At 40.5% G+C, this 25821-nt stretch overlaps 1 protein-coding gene and 1 long non-coding RNA gene across 2 annotated transcripts; one reads left to right on the forward strand and one right to left on the reverse strand.

The window, feature by feature from the left end:
* The first annotated feature begins 1488 nt into the window (after nucleotides 1–1488).
* On the forward strand, nucleotides 1489–19295 carry LOC119477318. The gene is made up of 3 exons (XR_005204221.1): nucleotides 1489–1499; nucleotides 12752–12756; nucleotides 19263–19295. It is a non-coding gene; the product is annotated as an uncharacterized LOC119477318 (long non-coding RNA).
* stmn4 (stathmin-like 4) lies at nucleotides 3761–22214 on the reverse strand. Its single transcript, XM_037751348.1, has 6 exons — nucleotides 22060–22214; nucleotides 13414–13476; nucleotides 13065–13160; nucleotides 11171–11376; nucleotides 7747–7938; nucleotides 3761–6864 (listed from the first exon to the last, which is right to left on the reverse strand). The coding sequence occupies exons 2-6, from the start codon at nucleotides 13424–13426 to the stop codon at nucleotides 6805–6807; spliced, it is 567 nt and encodes a 188-aa protein (XP_037607276.1). The 5' UTR covers nucleotides 13427–13476; nucleotides 22060–22214; the 3' UTR covers nucleotides 3761–6804.
* Between the last annotated feature and the right edge of the window lie 3607 nt (nucleotides 22215–25821).

Consider the following 25821-nt stretch of genomic DNA (forward strand, 5'->3'; position numbering starts at 1 on the left):
CACAAAAACGAACAAACGAATATCGCTGTGCCACTTTCTAATGTAACCGGTCCTTTAAGGTGTTAGCCAACAGAACTTGATACACTGACAGCATCAAAGAGCTGCATTTCATTCTGCCCCCTTGTGGTGAAAAATACTTAATGCAGTTTTAACCTGAGGTAAAAGTACAATACAGTCTGGCAGATACATATTCTCAGGGGCCATGAAAGGGTGTTATTGGAAATATATATTTGTATATGTTATATTATTTTTGAGGGTGGGTAATTTTTCTTTAAATATTTTATCTTTTTCTTCTCTTTTTTTTTAACTCATATTTTATAATAACCCTGCTCTTATTTCATTGTAAACAAAATCAAAACGCTTTATTAAAGTTTTTAACCCAACTTTGATGTATTTTGGGCTGTGAGTTTTTTTATATTGTTGAATAGAAAATAGCTTTTTTTATTGTGTAATTTATTTCTTAAAAGATTATTTATGTTGAAAAATGTATATGCTATGACTGATATGATATATCCTATATTAACAAATTTTCCTCCACCATGAATTCACGAGTTTATATCATGCTTTGATATAATGATATATAATGATATTTATGGCATGTATTACGGTCTTATTATAATGTTTCATGGATGTGACTGAATTGAGCAAAGAAAATGTATCTCATATGGGGAAGCAGTGTGTACTTAAAATCATTTTAGTTTCATTTATAGATAACTGATACTCTCTCACAAAAAAAAAAAAATAAAGTAACACTTCATTTTACAGGTCCTCAAATTTCATGGTAATTAGGTGATAATTAGCAAGTAACCTATTTGAAATTTATTTGGAATTACTGCCAAATGACCCCAATATTTACCTTAAAAGTTATTGAAAATTACTTTATTATAAACATTATTTAATGATTATATGCTAAAATATCATATAATGGTTGAAATAGGGCCTTAGGTCTTGAAAACTTCTGACGAGGAAAAAAAGAAAATAACACATAAAATTACAACTTTATAATATTATTCTTGAAATCTCAGATTCTTTTTTTTTCCTCAATGTGGCCCTAATATATATGGTACATTATGTCGTACCATAGACCTACAACAATGATAAATAAAATTAAAATGTAAACAAAAAAAGTTATTCATTTCCATTTTTATAAATCCACAGGGAGCCACTGGAGAGGGGCTAAAGAGCTGCAGGTTGCAGACCTCTGTCCTAGATAGTTTGAGATGTCAGCAGTAATTCAGAGATCTTGTTTTAAGGGTCTGTTCATTATTCTGTGTGAATCTGGATGCATGCTTGGTATAGCCCCCCCTATACTTACCCGGTGAGGTGGTAGGTCCCGGTTAGGCGAGGCTGAGAAGATAAAATCCCATTCACTGGAGTAAGAGGGGGAAACAGGAGCAGAGTTGCCAAGTCTGCTTATTATAAGCACTTTGTTTGCTTGTTTTCCTGAAAAGTTGCTTACAAATAACAATAGTCGCAGGTTGCAGTTTTTTTTTGGGCTTGTTTCTAAAGTGTAGTTGCTTATTTGGGCTTGCTCCTGTCTATCTCCTCTATACTGGTCTCACTCACCGCCACCACCGCGATTCAGTAGTTGTTGTGAGACAAATCTCCTGAATGAGTTTAGCTAACAATGCCAGGTACTAAATGGGCGAAATATGGCAAAATGTACAACAAAGACGAAAGAGAGAGGGAGGACTTAAAGATCGGATTCGCCCTCAATTGGGGGACAATTCAAAGGTAGTTTGCCGTTTTTTGTAAGTGTGATATACGAGCACATCATGCCGAGCTGGTTAGACAAGAAAGTACAAGAAAAATGTAGAGTTACAAGTACACAAATACACAAATGAAATAACATTTAACTAAACAAAATAGAATTTTAAGTTTACAACAAGAAAAATGTTACAAGCTAAAAATGGATGCAAAAATGAAATGAAATGCAATCCAAAATAAATTCATACATATAAACAAAGTGATCCAAGTGGCTGCCTCTCTCTCTTATATTGAGATAGGTAAGGTCGCTTGTTTTGGGCTTGTTTCTATAGACCTGAGGTCTGTACTACGAAGCCAGTTCAACATACCCAGGGTATCTTCTCGTTATCTGGCTTCACTAACCCTAACAACCGAGATCACGCTAAGCGGTCCTACGACGCTGGTTATCAACTCGGTAAATCATCCCAGGGTTTCTCAGTCTGGCTGTGAGCGCGTTCACTAAAAAGGGGAGGTGTTTACAGCATGTGACCAATCACAGACATGGACAAGACTACAGACGGCAGACAGACAGACAGAGAGACACATTTTAGGAAAGAGTAAGGAAGGGTAAACTATAATAATAGACAAATACGAAGAAGTTAAACACTTAATCCAGACTAAAAGTAACACAGCTGAAGCTGCCAAATGCAGGAAGAACAGCAGGCTAAGGAAAAAACTCCTGATATGTGAATGCGTAAATTAACAGACTTATTCATTTAACGGAACACTCAAAAGTCAGTTTTAGTCGTCTAGATGGGGCAGTGATGTATAAATAGCTATTAGAAGTGTAATGGGTGAGTGGATAACACTTCATTATGCTCTTTGATAATGTGTGTATGACTATTTCAACCTTCTTTCATCTGCGTCCCGTCTCAGGCGGTGTGAAATGGACTCAAGAGCAAGTAAAATAATAAATATAGAAACATAATTCAAAGCGATAAACACCCACAGCATACAGCCAGCTGTCCTTCCTGCATCTGTCAGTTAAACTGTGTTGTTTTTAGCCCGGATTATGACTGTAACTTCTTCGTATTTGTGTATCGTATCTGCTGCGGAGCAGGTTAGGTGCATAAATTACCATGGCGATGTACCTCGGTAAGAAGTGATCCACCGTTGTTTGACGGAAAACCCTGAAGGGTTAACCCCGAAGTTACCTCACTAAGATAATAAATCCTGCTTTGTAGTACAGGCCTCTAGTTGCTTGTTTCTCTTGCGAGATCTGACAACACTGAAAAGGAGTCGGCAGCTTGCTGTGAGGCTGCAGCTTTCTTTTTATTTGGTGTTCTTTTGATTCAGTTTAAATGTGGTTTCATCGAATTTCCCACGTTTCATTTTGCCCTTTGTTTGAGTTAACTTTTTATTAATAAATGCCATTTTTTGTTTTGTTTTGCACTACTCCTGCTTATCAACCTGGTTCTTCAACATCCCTTTCTAAAGTTTTCCGGTGCCAAACCACCTCATCTGCCCTTTATACGGTGTGGCGGCGCTACATACATGAATAAATAAAAGGGGAAATTAAACAGAAGAGTAAATAATATATATATTTTTTTATATAATATAACATGTTTTAATATTATTTTTGCTACATTTAATGGCTTATTTATTTATTTATTGAGTTATTTATTTTTTTATTTTGGCAAGTTCCATCCTTCATAGTATTGACGATAACCGTGATATTTAAAAAAAAAAATGAAATATTGATGTCATGTTAATAATACATATGATAATATTGTGTAAATAATCCAGCGCCTCTTAAATCACACTTTTGTACAGTTATGGTTAAAGACTCTCCCTCCTCCCTACACTTGTATTTTCAGTGTAATTCACTTTCTTTTATAGTGTGATCAAACACGCAATAAACAAAGTTAAAGATGAATTTGACCGATTCTCAAATTTTCTACCAATATCACGATAATATCGTTATGAATATCATAGTGAAAATGTGATATTGTGACAGCCCTATAGTGTGCATAAACATTGCACTATATCTACAAATGAGAACTGACGAACAAAGTGTGAGTTCAGTCAAGCCGTTTTTACTGACCATGCCAAATAGATACAATCAATCCAGCCTCGAAGATATACAGCGACACACAGTTACAGCAAGTACAAACCCCATGGACCGACTCCCCGGTTACAGTGCAAACAATTTAGACACTTCAATCAAGTCAGTATGACTCAACAACTCGAGCAAATTCCATCGTTCTGTTTACTCTTTTAGGTTTACATTCCCTCGAAAAATCATAAACTGTCACAGTGACACATGCCAAAGCAAAGTGAGACTGCCGCTTAGTCAGAAAACCCCCAAAAGTCCTCCTTTCACAACCTAATTCATCCAAATTCTGAACTGCTGTCACTCTACTACTTATGTTATTGTTGTTTTATACTGTATACTGTATATCCGCCGTCCTTCATGTGTGCATTATGTGCTTTTGAGTTGTGCTTAATGAAATACGAGTGCAATCAGTGCTCTAAATCTAATGCATGTCACTGATCTACAACTACACTACAGTTAAAGTTTCACAAAGAGCCTGAAAATGGCAGAATCCAGCAGAGCTTCCTCCCTTTTTAAGCTTCTTTTTTCTCTCTCTTTTACTCCCCTAGAGCAATGTAGAAAGAAAAAAAAGTCTGCTTCTTCATTTTATATTCATAAACATTATTGTGAGATTAACTGAGTTCAGGCGTCCCCAGACAGACCCAACAATCCCAAAAATGGTGCGATGAAGAATTAGCACGCTAGCGCTGAGTGGACCTATAGGGAAATCAGTTTTTATTTTGAATTCTGAAAACAGCAGAAGCTCGTGTGTTATGTCCTGTTCATGTGTATCGACTGGTATTGTAATACAGAGGTTCTCAAACTTTTTGGGGCCAGGAACCCCGTATGGTACATGTCCATAGGGGCGTTTTCCTCCAGCGTTGGACGCCTGAGGGGCTGCCACTATAAACACTATGGCACCTGACGCAAACGCTTTCCCTCCGTGGGCTGCTGCTCCCAGCTTTCAAGCCGGAAACCAACATGGCGGCTCGTTTGGGAACTTTCTTCTCTTCTATTATGTAATTAGTTCAGCGAAATGTGTTCCTGAAAACATTTTATGCGAGAAAAAAGCCATGCAGTCGCTGAATCTGTCTTTATTTCAGTTCGACAATGGTTAGTTTAAAAGTTTCTAGGGAGTTTCCAGGCCGGACGCCCCCGATTTCTTTATGCAAATGAGGAGCGGGCAACGTGACGGTCCGTTTCTCGAATTGTGCCGTCACGCTCCCAGAATGCATTGCATGGATGCGTACATAGACAATGAATGGGAAGCGCGGAAAGGACGCAGCCTGTGGACACGTACCATTACAGGGTAGAACATTTTTCCAAGGTGCCCCTCATAATCGTAACAATTAATCGGAATCGACATATCGTAATCAAGCATATGCTAACTACCATTTGTACTCTTAGCCGTCAGAACTATTTGTATTTTAAAACTTTTTAACATAAATACTTTAGACCCGTTTCATAGTGACAAAGTGAAACAAAAACACGTTTCAATTTGAATCAAGTTAACACTAGGGATGCACCTAGCCGACTTTTTCAGTCCTGATACCGATACCTGGGCTTTGGATATCACCCGATACCGAGTACCGATCCAATATCCGCCTTTAATTAATATCCTGTATGCCTCACTGTGTGGAAGTGACTGGGATAATTTTTTTATGTGTAAGGCAACATCAGGCTCGACTTAAACATTGTTTCCTAACTTTGTAAAACAAAATGTAACAAATACTGAATTATTATTTATTATATTATTATTATGTTTTTTATTATTATTGGCAAAACAAAATCTAAACAAAATCTATCTGATCCGGTATCAGTATCGGTGCATCCCTAGTTAATGCCAATGTCCTAATTAATCCAGATGTTTACATTTACTAGTTTAAAGCTGACTTTCAGTAAGTGCATCAACTTTAAAATAATTATCATCAATCAACCAATCAACCAACAAACCAATCAATCAATCAATCAATCAATCAATCAATCAATCAATTGCTCATTCAAATCATTGGCAGAAAGCTCTGAACAAATCATAACAGAAGTTATCATAACAGTGTTACAGAACAAATCATAGTAATTGATTAAAAGTGACTGATTCATGACAGATTGACGTGATGCGTCACAATCATATCAGAGTTTCTATTGGCCCAAAGCTAATGTGGGCGGGAGTACTGGACACTATATGCTTGTTTTATTTTGGCGCAAATGGACCCCTCTGTAGATATGAAGACTTTTTAATGATACAGTACAATTTTATAACTTATAGCAAATTATTTCACACACCCACTGGCAGAGTGCCAGAGACCCCCTGAGGGTCCCTGGACCCCACTTTGAGAATCACTCGCTGTAAATCACTGAAGAAGCCTGGGACTCTTGGCTTTGACTTGTATTGGTTGAGACTGACTGACTAGGGCTAAAAACTAAATCCAGTCCAGTTTTTATATTTAAGCACATCACACATTTGTCATGTTTTTTTAGAGCGCAACTCCCTACTCCATAGATACAGTGCAATTGGATGGAAACGGTGCAATTGGCTGCCAAATTGGCGGCATCCAGTTACAACTTCGGATACAAGACATCATCCAGAAAAATACAGCTATAATAAGCAGGCAGTTCTAATTTTTTGCTTTCTGACTGTAGAAACTGAATTGAGAGCTATGATTCAATTTCTGCCTTGATGCAGCTTTCATTCGTCACCAAACAGCCACTGTCGCCCCTCTTTTAGAGTTTTAAATCTTTGTTTTGATGCCACCCCACCCACCCCCCACCCACTTTCCTTTAGAAAAAAAGCGACTTCTTTTTGAATTTCAACATCAAGAGTTGGCTAAACTTTGTACAGCTTGTTCAGAATCGTTACAGCACACATCAAATATGAAAACCCGGCTTTCCCTCTTTGTTCGAGTTGCTTTGGAGTTCTTTTTTTTTATTTCCTGCACTGTTTTGATTTTTTTTTTTTTTTTTTACCGACTCGTAAAACTCCCAGTCCTGCTCTTCCTCTTCTTCTCTTCTTCTCCTCCGCTCATCTACCGGCAGGCCTCCTCCTTCATCTCCTTGTTCTTCCTCACTTCTTCCGCGTGTTTGTCCTGCCAGACAAACACAGAGACGTAGCAACATCAGAGGCATTAGCATTCATGAATATATTAGCATTAATGAGGGGAGACGCCGGCAGAACAAGGCAACAACGGCTCAGCGATTGTTTCATAAAGAATTGAACAGGGGAAAGATACAGCGTGGGGAGAACTAAAAACTATTTTCCACCTCATATAATATTCATGATTAGATCAAACTTGTGAACAATGTTAAAATAGAAATGCAACCGGAGTTGATGATACGGAAGGCTTGCCACATTTGCACTCAAGAAAACATTACATTTTAGGTCTCAATAAAACAACGCTGGTTAAAGGGAAAGTTTGATATTTGGGAAATTACGCTTATACGCAAGGCATCATTTCTTAATTGGACAGAGCCAGGCTAGCTGTTTTCCCCTGTTTCCAGTCTTTATGCTAAGCTAGGTTAGCCGGCTGCTGGTGTACAAAACCATAGACTGTATATAAAGATGGCCGACGCGTCTCCACTTCCTCCCACTGTACAAAAGTGAAGCCAAAACATCCTGGATACATAGTGGTATCAGTCTTCTCATCTAACTGTTGTTCAGACCTCAAATAAGCATATTTCTCAAAAGTGTTGAACTAATCGTATCTTGATTACGCTGCTAGTGCCCAACAGATCAGGTTTGTCTCTATGCTAAATTTCTACCATATCTCTGGTAAGTTGAGTTGACTGAAGACCTTGATATTGAACTTTTTCTATTTTAATATCCATCATCATTTGTATAGTTATACATTACATGAGAATAAGAAATATGAAACAACAAAATGGTACATTGCCAATGATTTTTTTTTGGTGTATCAGGGTGGGTTTTTCTTAAAGTGTGAGACCTTACAACCCTATCAACTGGACAGTACCTTCTCCTGCAGCCTCTCCAGCATGGCGGCCAGCAGGGCCTCCCTGTTCTCCTTGTTGGCCTCCATCTTCTGCTCCAGCTTCTCCTTGGCGTTCTTGATGAAGTTGTTGTTCTCCTCGAAGGCCTTCTGGATCACCTCGCGCTCGTGCTCTCTCTTCTCCGCCAGGTGCTTCAGCAGCTCCGCCTCCTGGCACTAGAGGAAGACGGAGAGCACTCGAAGGTAAATGGACAGGCAATTTAGTTAAATGATAAAAGAGAGTTATTAGCTGCAGTCTCAGAGAGCTGAGGCATTACAAGAGGCAGAGTAGGCATGAGGGAAGAAGACTCCTGAACTTCAGGCACAGGGGATACAGTGTCTGTCTGTAAAGTTATGTTGTTGTGTACTTTGGCTGAGCCATTTGTAAGATTTGCAGTAGCTGTGACCGCCGACTCAGGAAATGTAGTAAGTCATTTACATTACTGCTGAGGCTGCTCTCCGCAGTTAACCATTATTTTTGGCTAAATACAAACAGTAGAAATGACAATATGGTCCTTTAAGCTCCCTGAAGACATTAACCTGACCCCCCAGATGATTTGTTACACAAAACCATCTGAAAAGCCGTCATTGGAAACTGTTTGGAAAAGGCCAGGCACTTTCAAAAAATACATGGCAGGTGATTGGATGAATCATCTGTCAATCAAACTCTTGCCAAAGCCAGTCAGGAGAAGAGCGAAAACATTTTTTCCATTGAGAGAAATGCCTTCATAGCGGTGGGCAAATCTTGGTTCTGAGAAGTGAAGCCAATGAGGAAGTGCCTTAAAGGTCCCATATTGTAAAAAGTGAGATTTTCAGGTCTTTTATATTATAAAGCAGGTTTAAGTGCTTTATAAATACCGTTAAACTATGAAAACATTCAATATACGGAGAAATACACACAGCCCCTATTCAGAAATTGCGAGTTTGAAACAAGCCGTTAGGATTTATGTCCATTTGTGATGTCACAAATATACAATATTTAGACCATTACACGGTTTTAAACGTAAACATTCTAAATGTGTCCCAGTCTATTTCCTGTTGCAGTGGATGTGAATAACGTCAGTTGACAGGAAGTAAACATGGACCCAAACTGTTGCCTAGCAATGCAATTCCATTGCAATTCCATTAAAATGCACTAAAACGGATCGTTTCAGACAGAGGGTAAATACAGGTATATTCAGGCAGACAGTACGAGGAAAGTGTTGTATTTTTTGAACATTAAAGCATGTAAACATGTTCTATTAGAAACACAAAATACAAGTATGAACCTGAAAATGAGCACGATATGGGACCTTTAAACTTGCATACTTTCTAATGGCCAGCAGGGGGCGACTCCTCACAGATAGTGATAGTGTTTTCATTTTAGAACTTAAACCCTTTCAAGGTGTGTTTTCAGTTCATGAAAGTTAATAGTAACAGTTTTGGTTGTGTAAAAATGTCTTAATCAGTGTTCGGTTGTACTTAGCTCCACCCTCTCATGTCACCCCTGGTTGCAAATAACCAAGATGGCGATGATCAAAAACCAAGAACTCGAGGCTTCAAAACGGCAGTCCACAAAGCAATGGGTGATGTCACGGTGACTTCTTTCACTTTTTACATAAAGTCTATGGTTCAGAGCCGTTCTTTGCTCTTTTCCCAATGAATAAGTACTCTCCAGTTCTGATATAACTGATGCTATTGCAGCATCTCCGCTAACCTCTTTAGGAGCCGCCATTGTTGTTTAGAACAAACAGTCGCCTCTCTGTTGTTAACTCACACCTAAGCCCACGGCCGTAACTGCCGGTAGTTCCTCACAGGACGTCAATCAGTCCGTGATCTGTCTTGCGGGGCACAAACGCTTTACCTGAAGCCTGACAAAATGGATTTTCGTGCGATCCTGTGATTCTCACATGATCTTGTGACATCGAGAGAATGCTAATGTAATGAAAACATGCCTTCAAATCTGAAATATTTCTCTCATTAAATATTCATGACTGAGTTAGCACAATCAAATTTTTAAAAACATATTTAGTAGGGCTGTCAATCGATTAAAATATTCAATTGCGATTAATCTAATGATTGTCTTTAGTTAATGACGATTAATCGCAAATTAATCTCACATTTTTTTTTCTATTCAAAATTAACCTTAAAGTGAGATTTGTCAAGTATTTGATACTCTTATCAACATGGGAGTGGACACATATGCAACAACAGCTGTCAGTGTGTCAGTGTGCTGACTTGACTATGACTTGCCCCAAACTGCATGTGATTATCATAAAGTGGTCATGTCTGTAAAGGGGAGACTCGTGGGTACCCATAGAACCCATTTTCATTCACTGATCTGGAGGTCAGAGGTCAAGGGACCCCTTTGAAAATGGCCATGACAGTTTTTCCTCGCCAACATTTAGTGTAAGTGTTGGAGCGTTATTTAGCCTGCTTCTACTATGACATGGTTGGTACCGATGGATTCATTAGGTTTTTTCTAGTTTCATATGATACCAGTATCTTCACTCTAGCTTTTAAACTGAGCCCGCTGCAACCTAGAAAATCAAAAGTTGTATTAATGTGTTAAACAAATTAGTGGCGTTAAAACAAATTTGCATTAATGCGTTATTATCACGTTGACTTTGAGCCCTATATCTTTAGGTATACCTTATTAAGAGTTTAACACTCAAAAACTCAACTATTCTGGGTCATTGGGACTGTTAGTGTGACTTTAGTGACATCACCTTTTTCAAACTAAGCCTTTACAAACCGGTGAAAATAGTACAGAGAAAAAAAATAAAAACAGAAATGTGAAAGAACCAAACCTGATTTGACTTTGGCAGAATATCGTGTTTTCATGTAGAAGCCCGTTACTTTTATTAAGACGCTGAATGAGAACAAAGGTTTTCAGGGGCCTTTAAGGCACTTAATGAACAAGTGATTATTAATGGAAACATCTGATGTTGCAGGTGTTGTGTGACTGCTCTGTTGCAGAACACATTTTCTGTGCCAGCTGCAATTCCTCTCTTCTCACCTTTCCCCTCTCCCTTCCTCCCCCCTCCGCCCCTCTCTCCACCGTCCTCTTCGCCTGATGAATATGAGCCATTGTGAGTGTGTCCTTTCATGATTGTCCTTGTACTTTCATGTCCCTCTTTTCATCTCCCCACCCTCCCTCTGCTTGCGTTTCCTCCCTTCCTGTCCATCAACCCCAACACTCCCTCCCTCTTTCCTTTTATCCGTTTCTGCCCTTTTTCCTCCCGAGTTGATAAATCACGCTGCCCCACAAAGAGCGTTGTCAGACGTTTGACAATACCTGAAGGAGCTACAAATAGCTGGGGTTAGGGTTACAAGATTAGGGTCACAAGTTTACCAGTTGGGTTCCTTGTGGTTATGATGATACAAAAACCCAGTCCCATCCCCTCTTCCTCTCCTCCCCTCCCCTCACCTTTCGCCTGTCCTCGGCAGCCTCCAGCTTCTTCTGGATCTCCTCCAGGGACGGGTCGCGGCGCTGCGGCATGGAGCCGTTGAGCTCCGGCACTCCATCGAAGGACGGGGGCTTGAGGATGACCTCGAAGGCCTGGCCAGATGTCCGCTTGTTCAGCTCAATTACCTCCACGTCTTTGATGACGCACCAGCCCAGGTCCACCGCATCTGTGGCGTTGGATCATGGCCACGTTTAGATTATTCATGACTTTTTTGAATGCAGGAAACACCGTGAAACGACATCAGTGGGATTTTTTGGTGCATCGTGTGGTTTGTGGTTCATCTACATCCCATCTAGTGGAGCGGATAGTGGAAAAATCATGCAAATAGTGATACAAGCACCAAATTTGGCATGATGAATCCCGAGGGGACGCTTAACAAATATGAACAATTGGCCCCTTGAAAATCCAAGATGGCGGCCATTTTTCAAGATTTGACCTGCCGATAATGGTTTCTCTCATAGAAATTCATCTACTTGGTCAAGTAGGGGATCAGTAGTCCAAAGTTTCCTTCCCTGAAAGACCGGATAAGCAGGAATATGATAAGCTCCATATCCAACACCAGGTGCTAGAACTGGAACTGTGGACTCTCAAGCCGCAAAAACCACAAAGCAAAGACTCAGCGGACAGCCAGAGAGTAAGAAAAAACTTATTGTAGGATGTTAGAGCTATAAAAATTAGATCAAGCATACAAGAAAACATATAACTCTACATCACACATTCAAATTTATCAAGTACATGCATTTCCTTAAGAAAAACATTCTCTGCGAGTAAATTTGACAGCCATCTTGAAAAATGGCCGCCATATTGCAGTTAAAAATTGTTAAAACTATCAAAATTAGATCCAGCATGCCAGAAAACATATAATTTGACACTAAGATCACTCAAATCGATCAAGTAGATGAATTTCTATGAGATAAATCATTATAGGCAGGACAATTTGACGGCCATCTTGACAAATGGCCGCTATCTTGGATTTTCAAGTGGCCAATCGTTAATATTTGCTTTGTGACCCCTCGGCAATCATCATGCCAAATTTGGTGCTTGTATCACTATTTGCACGATTTGATTGAAAAATGGATGTTATCCGTTCCACTATAACGGCATTTGCAAGATTTCACAGACCGGAGGAAGACAAGCAGTAAGAGCTGATCTGAGGTCTGCTGTCCAGCTGCCATCTATGAGAGCCGGCTGTCAATCACTCGCGAACTCCAACCAAATGGTCAAACTAGGCAGCGCTGATCAAATATGAACAATGATATAATAATATCCACATGATCAATATTCTGTTACGTTAATGTCTATTTCTCTCATCAAATGTTTTCAGAATCATCTTGTACTGCACGGTTTAGCTGTAAAATGAGAAAGTTTGTGACGCCACCTCCATTTTGAAATCTGGTGAAGTAACACCAAGTTCCGATGACATGACCGGAGCACAGCCAATAGGAACGCTCTCTCTCTCTCTGAAATGACCTGTGATTGGTCAAAGTCTCCCGTCACGGGCTAGATGTTCTAAAGCCTGAAAACAGAGTCATGAGGAGGAGCAGAAGTCTAGTTTTCTCTCAGAACACTTGAATTACAATTTGCTGAAAGGTTATTATGGATTTTTTGCCCAATGATACCAAAAATATACTGACTACTGCTGCTTTAAAGTAGAAGTTTGGAGACATGTTTCAACTTCTTCTCTTTACTCTGTTACCGTCTACGAGGGACACTGGATTGTTTTCTCCCAAAAAGGGGCGTGGTCACGAGAGGCTACTCTGGATGACGTATTGCCGGTCTGATGTATCGGCTATGACGCTGTATATTTCTCCCTGTATGATTGTTAACATGCATGCAAAAGGGATATATTTTTACCTTCTGCCTTGTATGTGGGTTTGTCTGTAGTCTGTGGATTCAGGCAGGAACAGAACAGAGACACCAGGGGGAGCTCTTTGACCTTCTCTTTGTAGGCTGAGGACACACACACACACACAACACAACACACACAACACACACACAGATACGCACTTATTTCGTTATGCTTGACATTGTGTTGACTTTAACTGAATGATGATGTAATTCTCCTTTTCAGTGGCAGTGGCTAGTCATTCTCATTATGTTATTATGACACTAAAAGTGCACTCTTGTTATTATCAGTATATAGAGTAGAGGAAAGGGGAGCAGGGGGACGATGTGTGTGACTTTCTGCTGTGGCTGCATTTACCTGCCAGAGTCATCTTCTCACTGCGTATGTAACTCTCCAGGGATGCTGAAGATCCTTCTCAGTCTGTCAGAGAGAGAGAGAGGGGAAGGACTGCATGACTCAAAGGTCATATAATGAACGTGAGAAGCAGTGGCTATAAGGAGAGAATTTACTAGACAGCATGCTGCAGAGCACTCGTGTAAGCACCTCCCATTAAAGTTGAATTCAACCAATGAGAGAACAGCTCAGCGTCAGAGAACAAATGCGGGCGAAAGCAGAGGATTATGGAGTGCTGCAGGAATGAGTCCTACAACCCAGAAATGAGTTAGCATTTTAGCACTTCCTGTTCCCTTGTCTGGAAGTCAATGGGTTTTCAGTTAGATGTCTGAAATAAGGTCTGTGGTTAAAGCATCAGTAGGTGAGATTGGAGAAAATATGATTAAAAAAAGTTATTTTTATAAAACGCTATATCGTGACAGTAGTACATGAGACAGGTAACCTGAAAAGAAATCATGTTCCTCTGTGTCCTCTGGTGCTCCTAACGACATCTGCAAGATTTCACAGACCGGAGGAAAACAAGCAGTCAGAGCTGATCTGAGGTCTGCTGTCCAGCTGCCGTCTATGAGAGCCGGCTGTCAATCACTCAACAACTCCGACCAAACGGTCAAACTAGGCAGCGCTGATCAAATATGAATCAATATTCTGTTACGTTAATGCCTATTTCTCTCCTTAAATGTTTTCAGAATCATCTTGTAGTGCACGGTTTAGCTGTAACATGAGAAAGTTTGTGACGCCGCCGCTATTGTGAAATCTGTTGAAGGAACGCCAAGTTCCGGTCACATGACCGGAGCAAAGCCAATTGCAATGAGGCCAAAAATATACTGCCTCTTGCCACTTTAACACAAGCTGAAAAGATTTTAACGTTTTGTTCTACGACATAAAATACTTCGGTAAATACCCCACAAAGACCGTGGTGTAGTTTGTTTATAGCTTAACGTTAGCTTTTTACTTCTGGCGATGCACTCACATTAAAAAAAATCACAAAAGTGGTGTTAATTTGTGGAGATTATCTTGCTGAACAAAACGTGTAAGTATCATAAACGTGTGTTTGCCACAGAGCTTATTTTCTGCAATAATCCAAAATCCAATTGAACAATCCCATTATCTTTTTGTCGAGGGAACCAGGGCGATGCTAACTTCCTGGTTGGCCTACAGAAATATGTCATCCTTGAAGCACTCTATTCTTGCCAAGGATAGCTGGGAAAACCAAACCAGAGAAGTAAACAAGAACTAATAAATAAAAAGACGTCATCAAACACGTAATATGATATAAGATGTTGACCCGAGGTCATCATCGGACATCATCTTCTTGTTCACATGTGAATAAAAATAGCCCATCCCTCCTTTAATGGGAGATTTCAACAAACAAGCTCCTTCAGTGGAAAAGTGCATTCTTGTTTGCCCCGATATATCACTGATCTGTGATCTGCTATTTCCACTCTTACGTCACTGATTTCTTGTGTTTTCCCAAAATGCCACTGGACGACTCTCAAAGAACAGACTTAAAGATCCCCTACAGACATGTTTAAAGACTCATAAACACAACACACAAATTAGTGTCTGATGTGGTTTTTCCACCTCGTAAAAATTACTTTTCCTTGTCCCTCATTAAAGAAGTGTTTATTTCAAAAGTTTAACTACTACACACAACATATGTCTCCTACTTCAATGGCCTCCAAGTTTCCATCTAAATTTAGTCCAAAATGTAACAGTTTCCAGAAAATTGGCAAAAGAAAACTAATGTTCGTTTCCATCCACTACTATAATATAGGGAGTTGGTTCATTGAACAGTAGGTGGCACTAATTCTCCAGTCAGGTGCCGTTAAACCATCGCAGAAGAAGAGAGTGCAATGAGATGACGTAATAGAGAGCTACAGGAATGAGTCCTAAAACCTGGAAATGAGTTAGCATTTTAGCACTTCCGGTTCCCTCATCTGGAAGTCAGTGGGTTTTTGTGAATGGATTTTTAGTTAGATGCCTGAAATTCTGTGGTTAAAGGGACTGTTTGTAACTTCTTACACGTATAAATCATTGCGGGTTGGTGTCCCATGCGCGCTCGCGTGTGAGTCTACGCTGTTCAGATTCAGACTCCAACACCTGCTTGCTTGCCTTCACTCACACACCGCGCTCGTTCTCGCTCTTTCGCTCCACTCTCACGTGCATGCGCGCTCACTCCACACTGCAGAAGAGTTAGTTTAGCTCTGAGAATATCTAGTGAATGTACAGTGGACGTTTGTGCAGAAATAACTGCTGCAGCTCCTCCAGACCAACAGAGGTTTCCCGTGTCTTGTGAAGTGACGGGGCTCCGCAGAGAGAAACGTTATCGTCTCCGACCAAAACTCCAGTGTCTCTCCTGTTCCATCCGGCCGCGGTCGGGAGGCTGAGGCAAAGCCAACACTAGGATCAGCATTGATTCATGGAGAGACCTTCGTCTGGTCAGCTAACATTACTGCCAAGCAGCTGAAATATAGAGTCAGCTTTTAGCTGACGTGTGTTGCCTCACTGTGTTGAGCGATGCTCGTTCATGTCTATGTAGAGCGAGTGCGAGCAACAGCACGCTGACTTTCGTTGACTTAACGGCCACAGCTATCGCTGTTAACAAGCAATTTCGGATTCTTACAAACAGCCCCTTTAAAACAAGCTGAAGAGATTTTAACGTTTTGTTCTACTACATGAAACACGTCAGTAAATACCCCACTCGTGAATTTTTAAGCTTTTATGTGTCATAAAAAAGACGGTTGCTAACAAGCGGCTAAATGAGACTACTAAACGTCATCCTGCCGACTCGTCCTCCTTCACAGCCTCATTGCATATATTCATGCTCACGTGACCGTGGTGTAGTTCGTTTATAGCCTAACGTTAGCTTAGCACTGAACAAAATGTGTAAGTGTCATTAAGGTTTGTTTGCCACAGAGCTTATTTTCTGCACAAGGTACCCTTTGAGCATCGGTATGAGACGCACCGGGCGTTCCACTAACTACAATGTAAACCCATCCGCGGCAAGAGTAAACGCTCAAGGAAAGTGCTGTGGTGAAGTAGTTTAAAGAGCAAAACAGACACACAAGGTCGGTGGAAGAGGAGGTGGATGGGTCCAACAAACCCAGGGCTTTCATCCAGGAGACCGCCGTTCGCGTCCCGTACATTAAGTTTCACTGTTTCGTTGTGTCCCATGTTCACAATGTCAAGTCACCTTTTCACTGTTAAAACATAGTCATTTTAAGCCCAACCATGTTTAGTTTTTTTTCCTAAACCTAACTATAATGGTTTTGTTGCCTAAACCTAAGCAAGTGTTTTTGTTTAATTCACAACATTATTCACGTGTTGATTGCAACTGAAAAGTGACGCTGAGGGGTTTGACAATGCGCAAGTATGTGACGAGTTGGGATGAGAACGTGTTGGGTGTTTCCACTCGGGTCTTTTTATGCGCAAATCTAAAATGCGCATAAAACTGGTGGATGGAAACGCACTCACTGAAAAATGCTTTGTCACTGTATGTGCACAGGAGGTATCAAGCTTCCACATTGTGGCATATTGGAACATATGGATAGGCTACCAAGCTACTTATGATGTCACACGTATGGACACACCTTCTTCTTCCCAACCCCTCCGTGTGTTGCAGTGAATCACAGCCGTGACACGAGTGGGAGAAGCAGCGGCAAATATCATTGAGAAGATGTGAGAAAGGAGGAAGAAGGTCTAAATAACAAAGCGAGGCATCAACCACGACAACATCCTGTTTCACCACCTGCTGGAGATGTACATCAAACCGGTGTCTTGTGATTAAAGCAGATCTGTGATACTGACTGTGGCCTGTTAATCATATCAAATAATGCTCATTAATATTTGTCTGGGGAATGAAATTAACAAAAGAATTCAATTAAATTCAGACTTCAGTGATTGAATCAAACTGAATTGTGCTGAGAGAGGAAGCAAAGAAGCAAACTGTCTCACCAGACCTCCCACCACCTGCTATCACTCTGTCTGTCTCTCTGTCTGTCCCCTGGCTGTCTGTCAGATGGTCTCATCAACACTGAATTAATGGACATCTGACGGATGCTGTGAATCGGTCGAGCAAACAAACTAGTGAAAGAGACAGAGCAAAAGGTTTCCTCACACTGGATTTTTCTATTTCGATTTAGCTCAATGAATACGACTTTACCATTATAGCACATAAATATTTGATCATGTTAAATGGTGAACATAACTTCCTTCCATTCCTTACTTCCTTAATCAAATCAGCAAACACTCAGAGGTCTTGAATACTTGAATATCAGCTAATTGGAGAGTTTTATCACGTGAGAATCCAGGAGTACCTCGCACAGTTCGTTGACCTCTTCACGGCCGAGTGCACACACTAATTGAGTTTTGCATTAATTCTGGCAGTCGGTATCATAAGCACTCTCATCATGTGGGCACCCGCAAGAATCAGGTGTTGAAGCAAACAGGCTGAGGAGTAATAATAGAGAGCAAATGAAAGATTTCACTTCATGATTTCCACTACAGGGTGGTGAGAGACATCCCAGTGGTTCCTGATGCGGGCCTAATTTAATCAAACAGCTGTGATGGGACATAAATGCATCTGCTCTCAAGTACGTCCCCTTCATCTTCTAAGATAGATGATCGTCCAAACCAGTATCCAGTCATATGCACTGGTAAATAATGTATTCTAATCACCCCGCCTACATTTCAGCCAAAGACAGAATGCACTACCTGCAAAAAAGAAACACTTTTTATGTGATGTGTTTGCATTGTTGTCCAATATATAGGACTCACGAATATTTTATCTGAGGTGTTTTCCATGGCGCTGGGAGGTCAGCATGCTATCTACGTTATCAAGACAGCCGTAGGTTGCTTTGGCTGGATTGAAGGAATTGCTGGGACATTTTGGGAAATATGCTTCTTTGCTTCCATGGGAGTTATGAACTGTAACTATAAACTTGATGAACAACAGTTTATCCATCCGCCCAGCACTTGCTTGGCAACCTTATGGCATCAGCAAGACTCTCCTGGCTTGTTTTCACACAATTGTTGGTATGATATCTTACGAAAAGTTATTCCTCGTTTTCGTGTTTCCTATGAATGTCTTCACATGAAACAACTTGGTTAGGGTTAGGCAAAAAAACTACTTAGGAAGGTTTCGGCAAAGATCAGGGTTTGGATTCAAATAACTCCGGAAGTGGCGTGAGTTAAGTACGGAAGTTACATGACAAATAAATCAATGTTGACTTCTGTTTTCATGCGGTGTACGAACACCAGTCTCCTGAGCAAAAGTCCAGTGTTTTTTGACCCATCCATCCACCCCAACCTCCTCCCTATGCAGCGTTTGTTGATCTTTATACTTCCTGGTTCACAATTATGTTAGCTTACAAGTTATAGTGCATTACTTTTCATAGGAATAGCTAGGAACGGTGTTTGAGAACAGCCTGCAGCGAGTAATTTCCCATAAAACCAACAACAAACTGACATTTTTACAGTTTTGTTTGTGCACAGGTTAAACAAACAAGATACAACATGCTAATTGTGTTGGTAGGTGTATCTTTGAACTTTGGAGAGAGCCAGCTTCTTAATTTTTCCCCTGCTTCCAGTCTTTATGCTAAGCTATGCTAATTGCCTCTGGGCACCAGCTCCATAGCGATACTCGACTACTTACTACTGGAAAAAATACCTCACTACTGGAAATGTTGCATGATTTTGTAAGTAGCTACACTACCTGAAAGTTACTGGGAAATGTGTAAGCTTGCAGTGTTGCTACTCCCCAACACGGCTGATTAGCATGCTTTAGATGTGTTGATGGTTTTTGAACCCTGGAGAGAGCCAGGCTAGTTTCCCCCCTGCTTCCAGTCTTTATGCTAAGCTAGGCTAATCGCCTAGCCACAAGAGTGGTATCAATCCTTACATGTATCTGTCAGACTGAAAGTAAATCCCCAAATTTCTTTAAACCAAAGAGTATAGAAGCAAAGAAACTAAACTCCGGTGTTTTTTTGATGACAGCTGCTGCCGCCATTTTGGACTGAAAACGCTTATTATATTTACAATATTTTATTGTTCAACACTGGCCATTTCGATTGAATATGACAATAGAATAGAAATGGTTTTGTTTTACTTTTGTACGGAACTTTTTGGGCAGATGTTATATTGTCGTCCGGTAGTCGCTTTCAGTCCAAAATGGCGGAATGGGCGCTGGTGTTGCAATGGAACGATCAATTGACTTTCTCTTCTTATCAATATACGTTCTTTGTTGTTTTTTCTTTTTTCTATCTATCTATCTATCTATCTATCTATCTATCTATCTATCTAGTTTGCATTTTAAGCTGTCAGTCTTTCAGCATGTGAAATGCCTGAATGTTGAGCTCCAGAGAGTGAGACAAGTGTACTAATGAGACAACCTATACGACACAGAGTAGAGAGGGAGCGACGTCTCATTACAGTGTAGAGCACATGCTCACCTGACCACTCCAACATGGCTCCCAGTGGGACTTACACAGTCAAGGACACACATGCACATGTATAGATACATGCAACATAAATGTACAGCTAACCTTAAAATACACAGTTGTGCGCACACATACTAATGAGGCAGTACTGCTACTGCTACACTATTGGAATGCACACATGCATGGCACACACACAGCTGCTTCTCATCTTATTAAACCACCCAGGTTGCAGATCAATGCCCTGCTTCCTGCAGGAGTAAGAGTGCTCCATTTCTTGTGTGCCAATACAGAGCGAGAGAGAGAGAGAGAGAAAGAGAGAGAGAGAACAACTCACGTTGATGGGAAATATGCTGACAGTTATATCATAGTGTTTTAATTATAGCCTACTATTTTATCATGGAACTTTTGTCCCATAAGATCACCGTCCTTCATGTCTACTGAAGGTAATATTTCTAGTTTAACGTCTCTAAAAATTGGACTAATGAATAATAAAATGGAATGGTTTTGAGAACAGGATATAATTGTACATTAAAATGATAATAAAAGCGAATGATTTGTTTTATCAGCATGCAAGTCTGCTTATTCGCTTTCTTGCCGAGAGTTAGATGAGAAGACTGCTACCACGTTTGTGTCTTTATGCTGAATATGATGCTATATCCAGCAGTCGGTTAGCTTAGCATAAAGACTGGAAACGGGGAAACAGCTAGTCTAATAAAATCTGCCTACCAGCACCTCTAAAGCTCACTAATTCACATGTTATATATCATTTGTTTAATCTGTACAAAAAAACAGTGTAAAAAAAGTTTGCCATTTTAGGGGGGTTGTGTACCGGACTTATTTTTGTTGCCAGGCAACCAGCCCCAGCCAAAACTCCATTTCTGGTATTGTTTTAACAGAAAGCCCGACATTTTCCTAAACTTAACGAAGTAGTTTTGTTGCCTAAGCCTAACCAAGTCAATCTTTGCCGAAACCTAATCAAGTAGTTTGTTGCCTAAACCTAACCAAGTTGATTTATTCTGAAACCTTACCAAGTAGTTTTGTTGCCTAAGCCTAACCAAGTCGATCTTTTCCTAAACCTAACTAAGTAGTTTTGTTGCCTAAACCTAACCAAGTTGTTTCCTGGAAGTTACTGGTTGTGGCCAAGAAATAGTCTTGATCGAAGTCATAATTTCTGGAAAACTATCCAATTTTGTGAAGGTGACATATAGAGCTCAGTGCTCATAAGAAGAAGTCAAACTTCAACATTGTTCCATACTTACAGTAGTTTTATTTTCAGCAGTGCCAGCTGTCATTTTACTTTTCTGAAAGTGGATGTCTCATTTTCATATACAGTACAGTGCACTGATACCTTCTCTGTTCTAGATGAAGTTTCCAAGAAGTCAAAGTGAATGAAAATAATTATTGACTTTGTTACAATGGGCACAGTATTTGATGAACTACTTATGTTCATTTCCATAGTCTCGCATGAAACCATCTAATGGTGTTTACACACCTCTAATTATTATTTTTGAGTGTAATAATTTGATTTCTTATAGGAGGAGCAGTTATAACAGACTTCATACCACACTTCCCATACAGTGTACCCTATACGCATCAACATTTGTTAAATTTAGCCCATAACTCGCATCTATATCTAACATTTTTATGAGTCATTTTTTTACTCAGTGGGTTGGCTTTGCAGGTTCTTACAGAGATTGCTTTTGTAAACTTCCCATCTTTTCTTACCCCAAATACCTGCAATTGAAAAGGGCACAGCACACACACAATAATAAACCTGGAGAGTGGCACACCTAAAGAGACACATTGCAGGTTCAAAACCAGCCAAAATATAAAACAAATTGGAACTCTGTTCCTCTCTCTCTCCTTCCCAATTTCAGACACAAAGCTGCGTCTGCACATATGGAGGATCAATAATAAATGACACAGGTTACACAGCACACACTTTGTGGGTACACCGAGTTCTCTCCCTCCTCTTCCTCCTTCTCCTGTCAGCAGGAACCACTGCATCATCACTGTCCTCAACCTTGCCCCATTACGCCCAAACCAACACACACACACTCACAAAAAACACATAAGGAGGCAACCTTCAGTTATGCATTAAAACCTAACTGTGATGACACCAAAATGACACAAGTGAAATGCAGATGTGTGCAGATGTGTGATGCAGACTCACCCCCCTCTGTCCCCTTCTGCTCTGCTGCTGCTGCTGCTGATGCTGCTGATGCTGATGGACCAGTGACTACGGTTACCCCTCGTCTGGCTGCACGGATACAGGCGCCGGGCAACAGCATCAGCAACAGGACCAACGCTGCCTCCATGACATCACCTTGGAGATGTCTTATTGGTCCGAGACACTGCCAGCATCCAAGCCTCTCAGCCAATGAGAGCGGAGAGGAAGGATGGGGGGGGAGGGTCGTCAGCTCTTTGTGTTGTACTGCAGGGTGGGTGCTGGAATCACTGTTTTAGTATATGGCGCAGGAGTGTATGTGCGTGTGTGTGTGTGTGTGTGTGCATGTATATTATGCATGATGGAGAGTTGAGTGCGGTAGTGTGAGAAATTGGGGAAGATTGGTAGACTCTGGGTGTGTTTGTGTGTGTGTGTGTGTGTGTGTGTGTGTGTCTCAGCAGGGGGCCTAGCTCGGAAGCACGCAGGACACTAAATTATTAACCGTATATAAGAACAAGTAGAAACCTTTTGCAGTGTGAAGCACATGCCGTTCATTATATTCAATATTTGTTACTATTGTTATGACTAGAAATACTAGTACTTCTACTACTGCTGTACTTTAACAGCTACTTTACAACTCCTACTCTTACTATTACTAAAAACCTTCACCACTATTAATACTCTTCTCTTCATGTTAGTCGCTAGAAAATGATTAGTGTTGCTATTGTGTGATAGGCGTGGTTTTGCTGAACATCAAATTTACATATAAGTTTAAGATCATTAAGCTATTAAACTGACTAGCTATTAAACTAACCAGCCATGTTTTGTTGTTTTCAGTTTATGCTTTCAGTGCATTTTTTTCACGTCTGTCATATTTCATTTTCATATTATACTGTATGAAGCTGCACGGTGGTGCAGTGGTTAGCACTGTCGCCTCACAGCAAGAAGGTAGCAGGTTCAAACCCGACTTGGGGTCCTTCTGTGTGGAGTTTGCGTGTTCCCCGGGTGTTCAGGTTTCTTTCCACGGTCCATTGTTGACTCTAAATGTCCCGTAGGTGTGAATGTGAGCGTGAATTGTTGTCTGTCTCTACGTGTCAGCCCTGTGATAGTCTGGTGACCGCCAGACATATATATGCAAATGTATGTATATATTTATTATTGGAAATCAATGAACAGCACAAAATAATGACAGATATTGTCCGGAAACCCTCACAGGTACTGCATTTAGCATAAAAAATATGCTAAAATCATAACATGGCAAACTGCAGCCCAACAGGCAACAACAGCTGTCAGTGTGTCAGTGTGCTGACTTGACTATGACTTGACCCCAAACTGCATGTGATTATCATAAAGTGGGCATGTCTGTAAAGGGGAGACTCGTGGGTACCCATAGAACCCATTTACATTCACATATCTGGAGGTCAGAGGTCAAGGGACCCCTTTGAAAATGGCCGTGACAGTTTTTCCTTAACAAAATTTAGTGCTAAGTTTGGAACGTTATTTAGCCTACTTTGCCAAAAGCTAGTATAACATGGTTGGTCCTAAAGTAATGTTATTATGGTATGGATGACCTCTGGGCAAGGCGAACGGCGTTACCACAGTTTTGCACTCGGCGGCTCACGTTACTGTGGCCTTGGAAAGGGAGGAGTGAGCGGAGGTTATACTCACTTGGTTGCGATCTGCAACCACACCACTAGATGTCGCCAAATCCTATACACTGCACCTTTAATGTCATTAGAGGGGCACTGTCTGTAGCAGTTGTCCCTAGTTTAATGTAACACTAATCCTGCATGCAGTAGAGGTGGCTGTTTTTCCTATGCATACCCCTGCTGTTTTTGCAGTTGTGGATTTGAACGACTATAACTACTGTTATTACTGCAACTGCTGCTGGTGATAGTAACACTACATTAAAACATTAAAGGTCCCATATCGTGCTCATTTTCAGGTTCATACTTGTATTCCGTGTTTCTACTAGATCATGTTTACATGTTGTAATGTTCAGAAAAAACTTTATTTTCCTTGTACTGTCTGCCTGAATATACCTGTATTTACCTTCTGTCTGAAACGCTCCGTTTTAGCATATTTCAACGGAATTGCGTTGCTAGGCAACAGTTTGGGTCCATATTTACTTCAGGTCAGCTGATGTTATTTACAAACACTGCAACAGGAAACAAACTGTGACACATTTAGAATATTTATGTTTAAAACCGTGCAATGGTCTAAATATTGTATATTTGTGACATCACAAATAGACAGAAATCCTAACAGCTTGTTTTAAACGCACAATTTCTGAATACAGGCTGTGTGTATTCCTCCGTATATTGAGCGTTTTGATAGTTTAACAGTATTTATTTAGCACTTAAACCTCCTTTATAATATAAAAGACATGCAAATCTCACTTTTTACAATATGGGACCTTTAATATTAGTGCACCACTATTAATGAAAATTTGCTTCTTAATCACAATCCCTTTCCTAAATATCTTGATAAGACATTAAAATAACAAAGAAAAATTTGCTGGGGGATAGAGGACAAACACTGAGGAAAGGTAAAGTGACGTATCTGCTGTTGCCGCCCTTTGATCCTGTATTCAGCTCACACGACTAACATGATGTCACCGCGCTGTCCACAGGCACACGAGATGAAAGAGCTCACAACGCTGGAGGAGAGAGAGGGTTACGCATGAGGTCACATTAGGGTGTGTCCTGTTGTCGCTGTCTCTTCTCCTCTCCTCTCCTCTCCTCTCCTTTCCTCTCCTCCCCTCTTCTCTCCTCTCCTCTCCCCTCAGCAACCGCCACTGACGGTAAATGCACATGTGATATTAGACATCACACACATCCTGGAAATGAGATCACCGGGGAGAGAGAGAGAGAGAGAGAGAGAGAGAGAGAGAGAGAGAGGAAGAAAGAAGAGAGAACGAGCAAGAGGAGGAGGAGGAGGGATTGAGAAAAATAAGGAGGAGGAAATAAGATCAAACAGATTATTTCAGGGATTCTGGGAGAACAAAGATAAGAGGGAGGACCAGAGCAGAGGAGGAGGAGGAGGGAAGACCGAGTGAAACAGGGGGGACCATACTGGGTGGGAACACCCATGGGAGAAATTGGGAAGAGATGGTTGGTTAAATAAAAAAAATAAAAAATGCTCTTGGGATGGAGGATGAAGAATCACACATTTTACAGAACATGAAGGCAGCTGAACAGTGAGATGAGGAAGAGAAATGGACAAATCAGGTCCCTCCGCCTAGAAGGAATACATCTAAAATGTCTGCAGAGCCACACAGCAGAGGAAAGAAATAGATTTAGATATGAATAAAAGGAAAAAAGGGTGCAGATTAACTGATGGCCTGGTTAGATTGCTTCCTTATAATCACATTTAACATTATGTTAAAAGTATGTATATTTATATATTTATATAAATAATCACAGATGCAAACTAGTAAAGCTAGCCTCTCCCCTTCCAAACAAGTCAAGATGGCGGCGAAGATAACAAAAACAGGGATTTATTCATCTTGTATTGTGGATCATAACATTTTGCATATGAAATGAATCTACAGATGCTCCTGTTCAAAATGAGACCAAGCTTTTTAGTAGAGCGGACAGTGGAAAAATCATGCAAATAGTGATACAAGCACCAAATTTGGCATGATGATTCCCGAGAGGACGCTTATTAAATATGAACGATTGGCCACTTGTATATCCAAGAAATAGCCAACAAATTGACCTGCCAATAATGGTTTCTCTCATAGAAATTCATCTAATTGGTCGAGTA

The sequence above is a fragment of the Sebastes umbrosus genome, chromosome 18 (assembly GCF_015220745.1).
Source record: "Sebastes umbrosus isolate fSebUmb1 chromosome 18, fSebUmb1.pri, whole genome shotgun sequence".
Lineage (NCBI taxonomy): Eukaryota > Metazoa > Chordata > Actinopteri > Perciformes > Sebastidae > Sebastes > Sebastes umbrosus.

Bases quoted from the DNA above. Each gene is read 5' to 3' on its own strand.
- stmn4 (XM_037751348.1), bottom strand. The intron at 11,377-13,064 runs GTAAAAATATAT...CCAACGCCACAG, and splicing joins ACCCACATACAAGGCAGAAG to ATGCGGTGGACCTGGGCTGG. The intron at 6,865-7,746 runs GTACTGTCCAGT...TTTGTCTGGCAG, and splicing joins TGGAGAGGCTGCAGGAGAAG to GACAAACACGCGGAAGAAGT.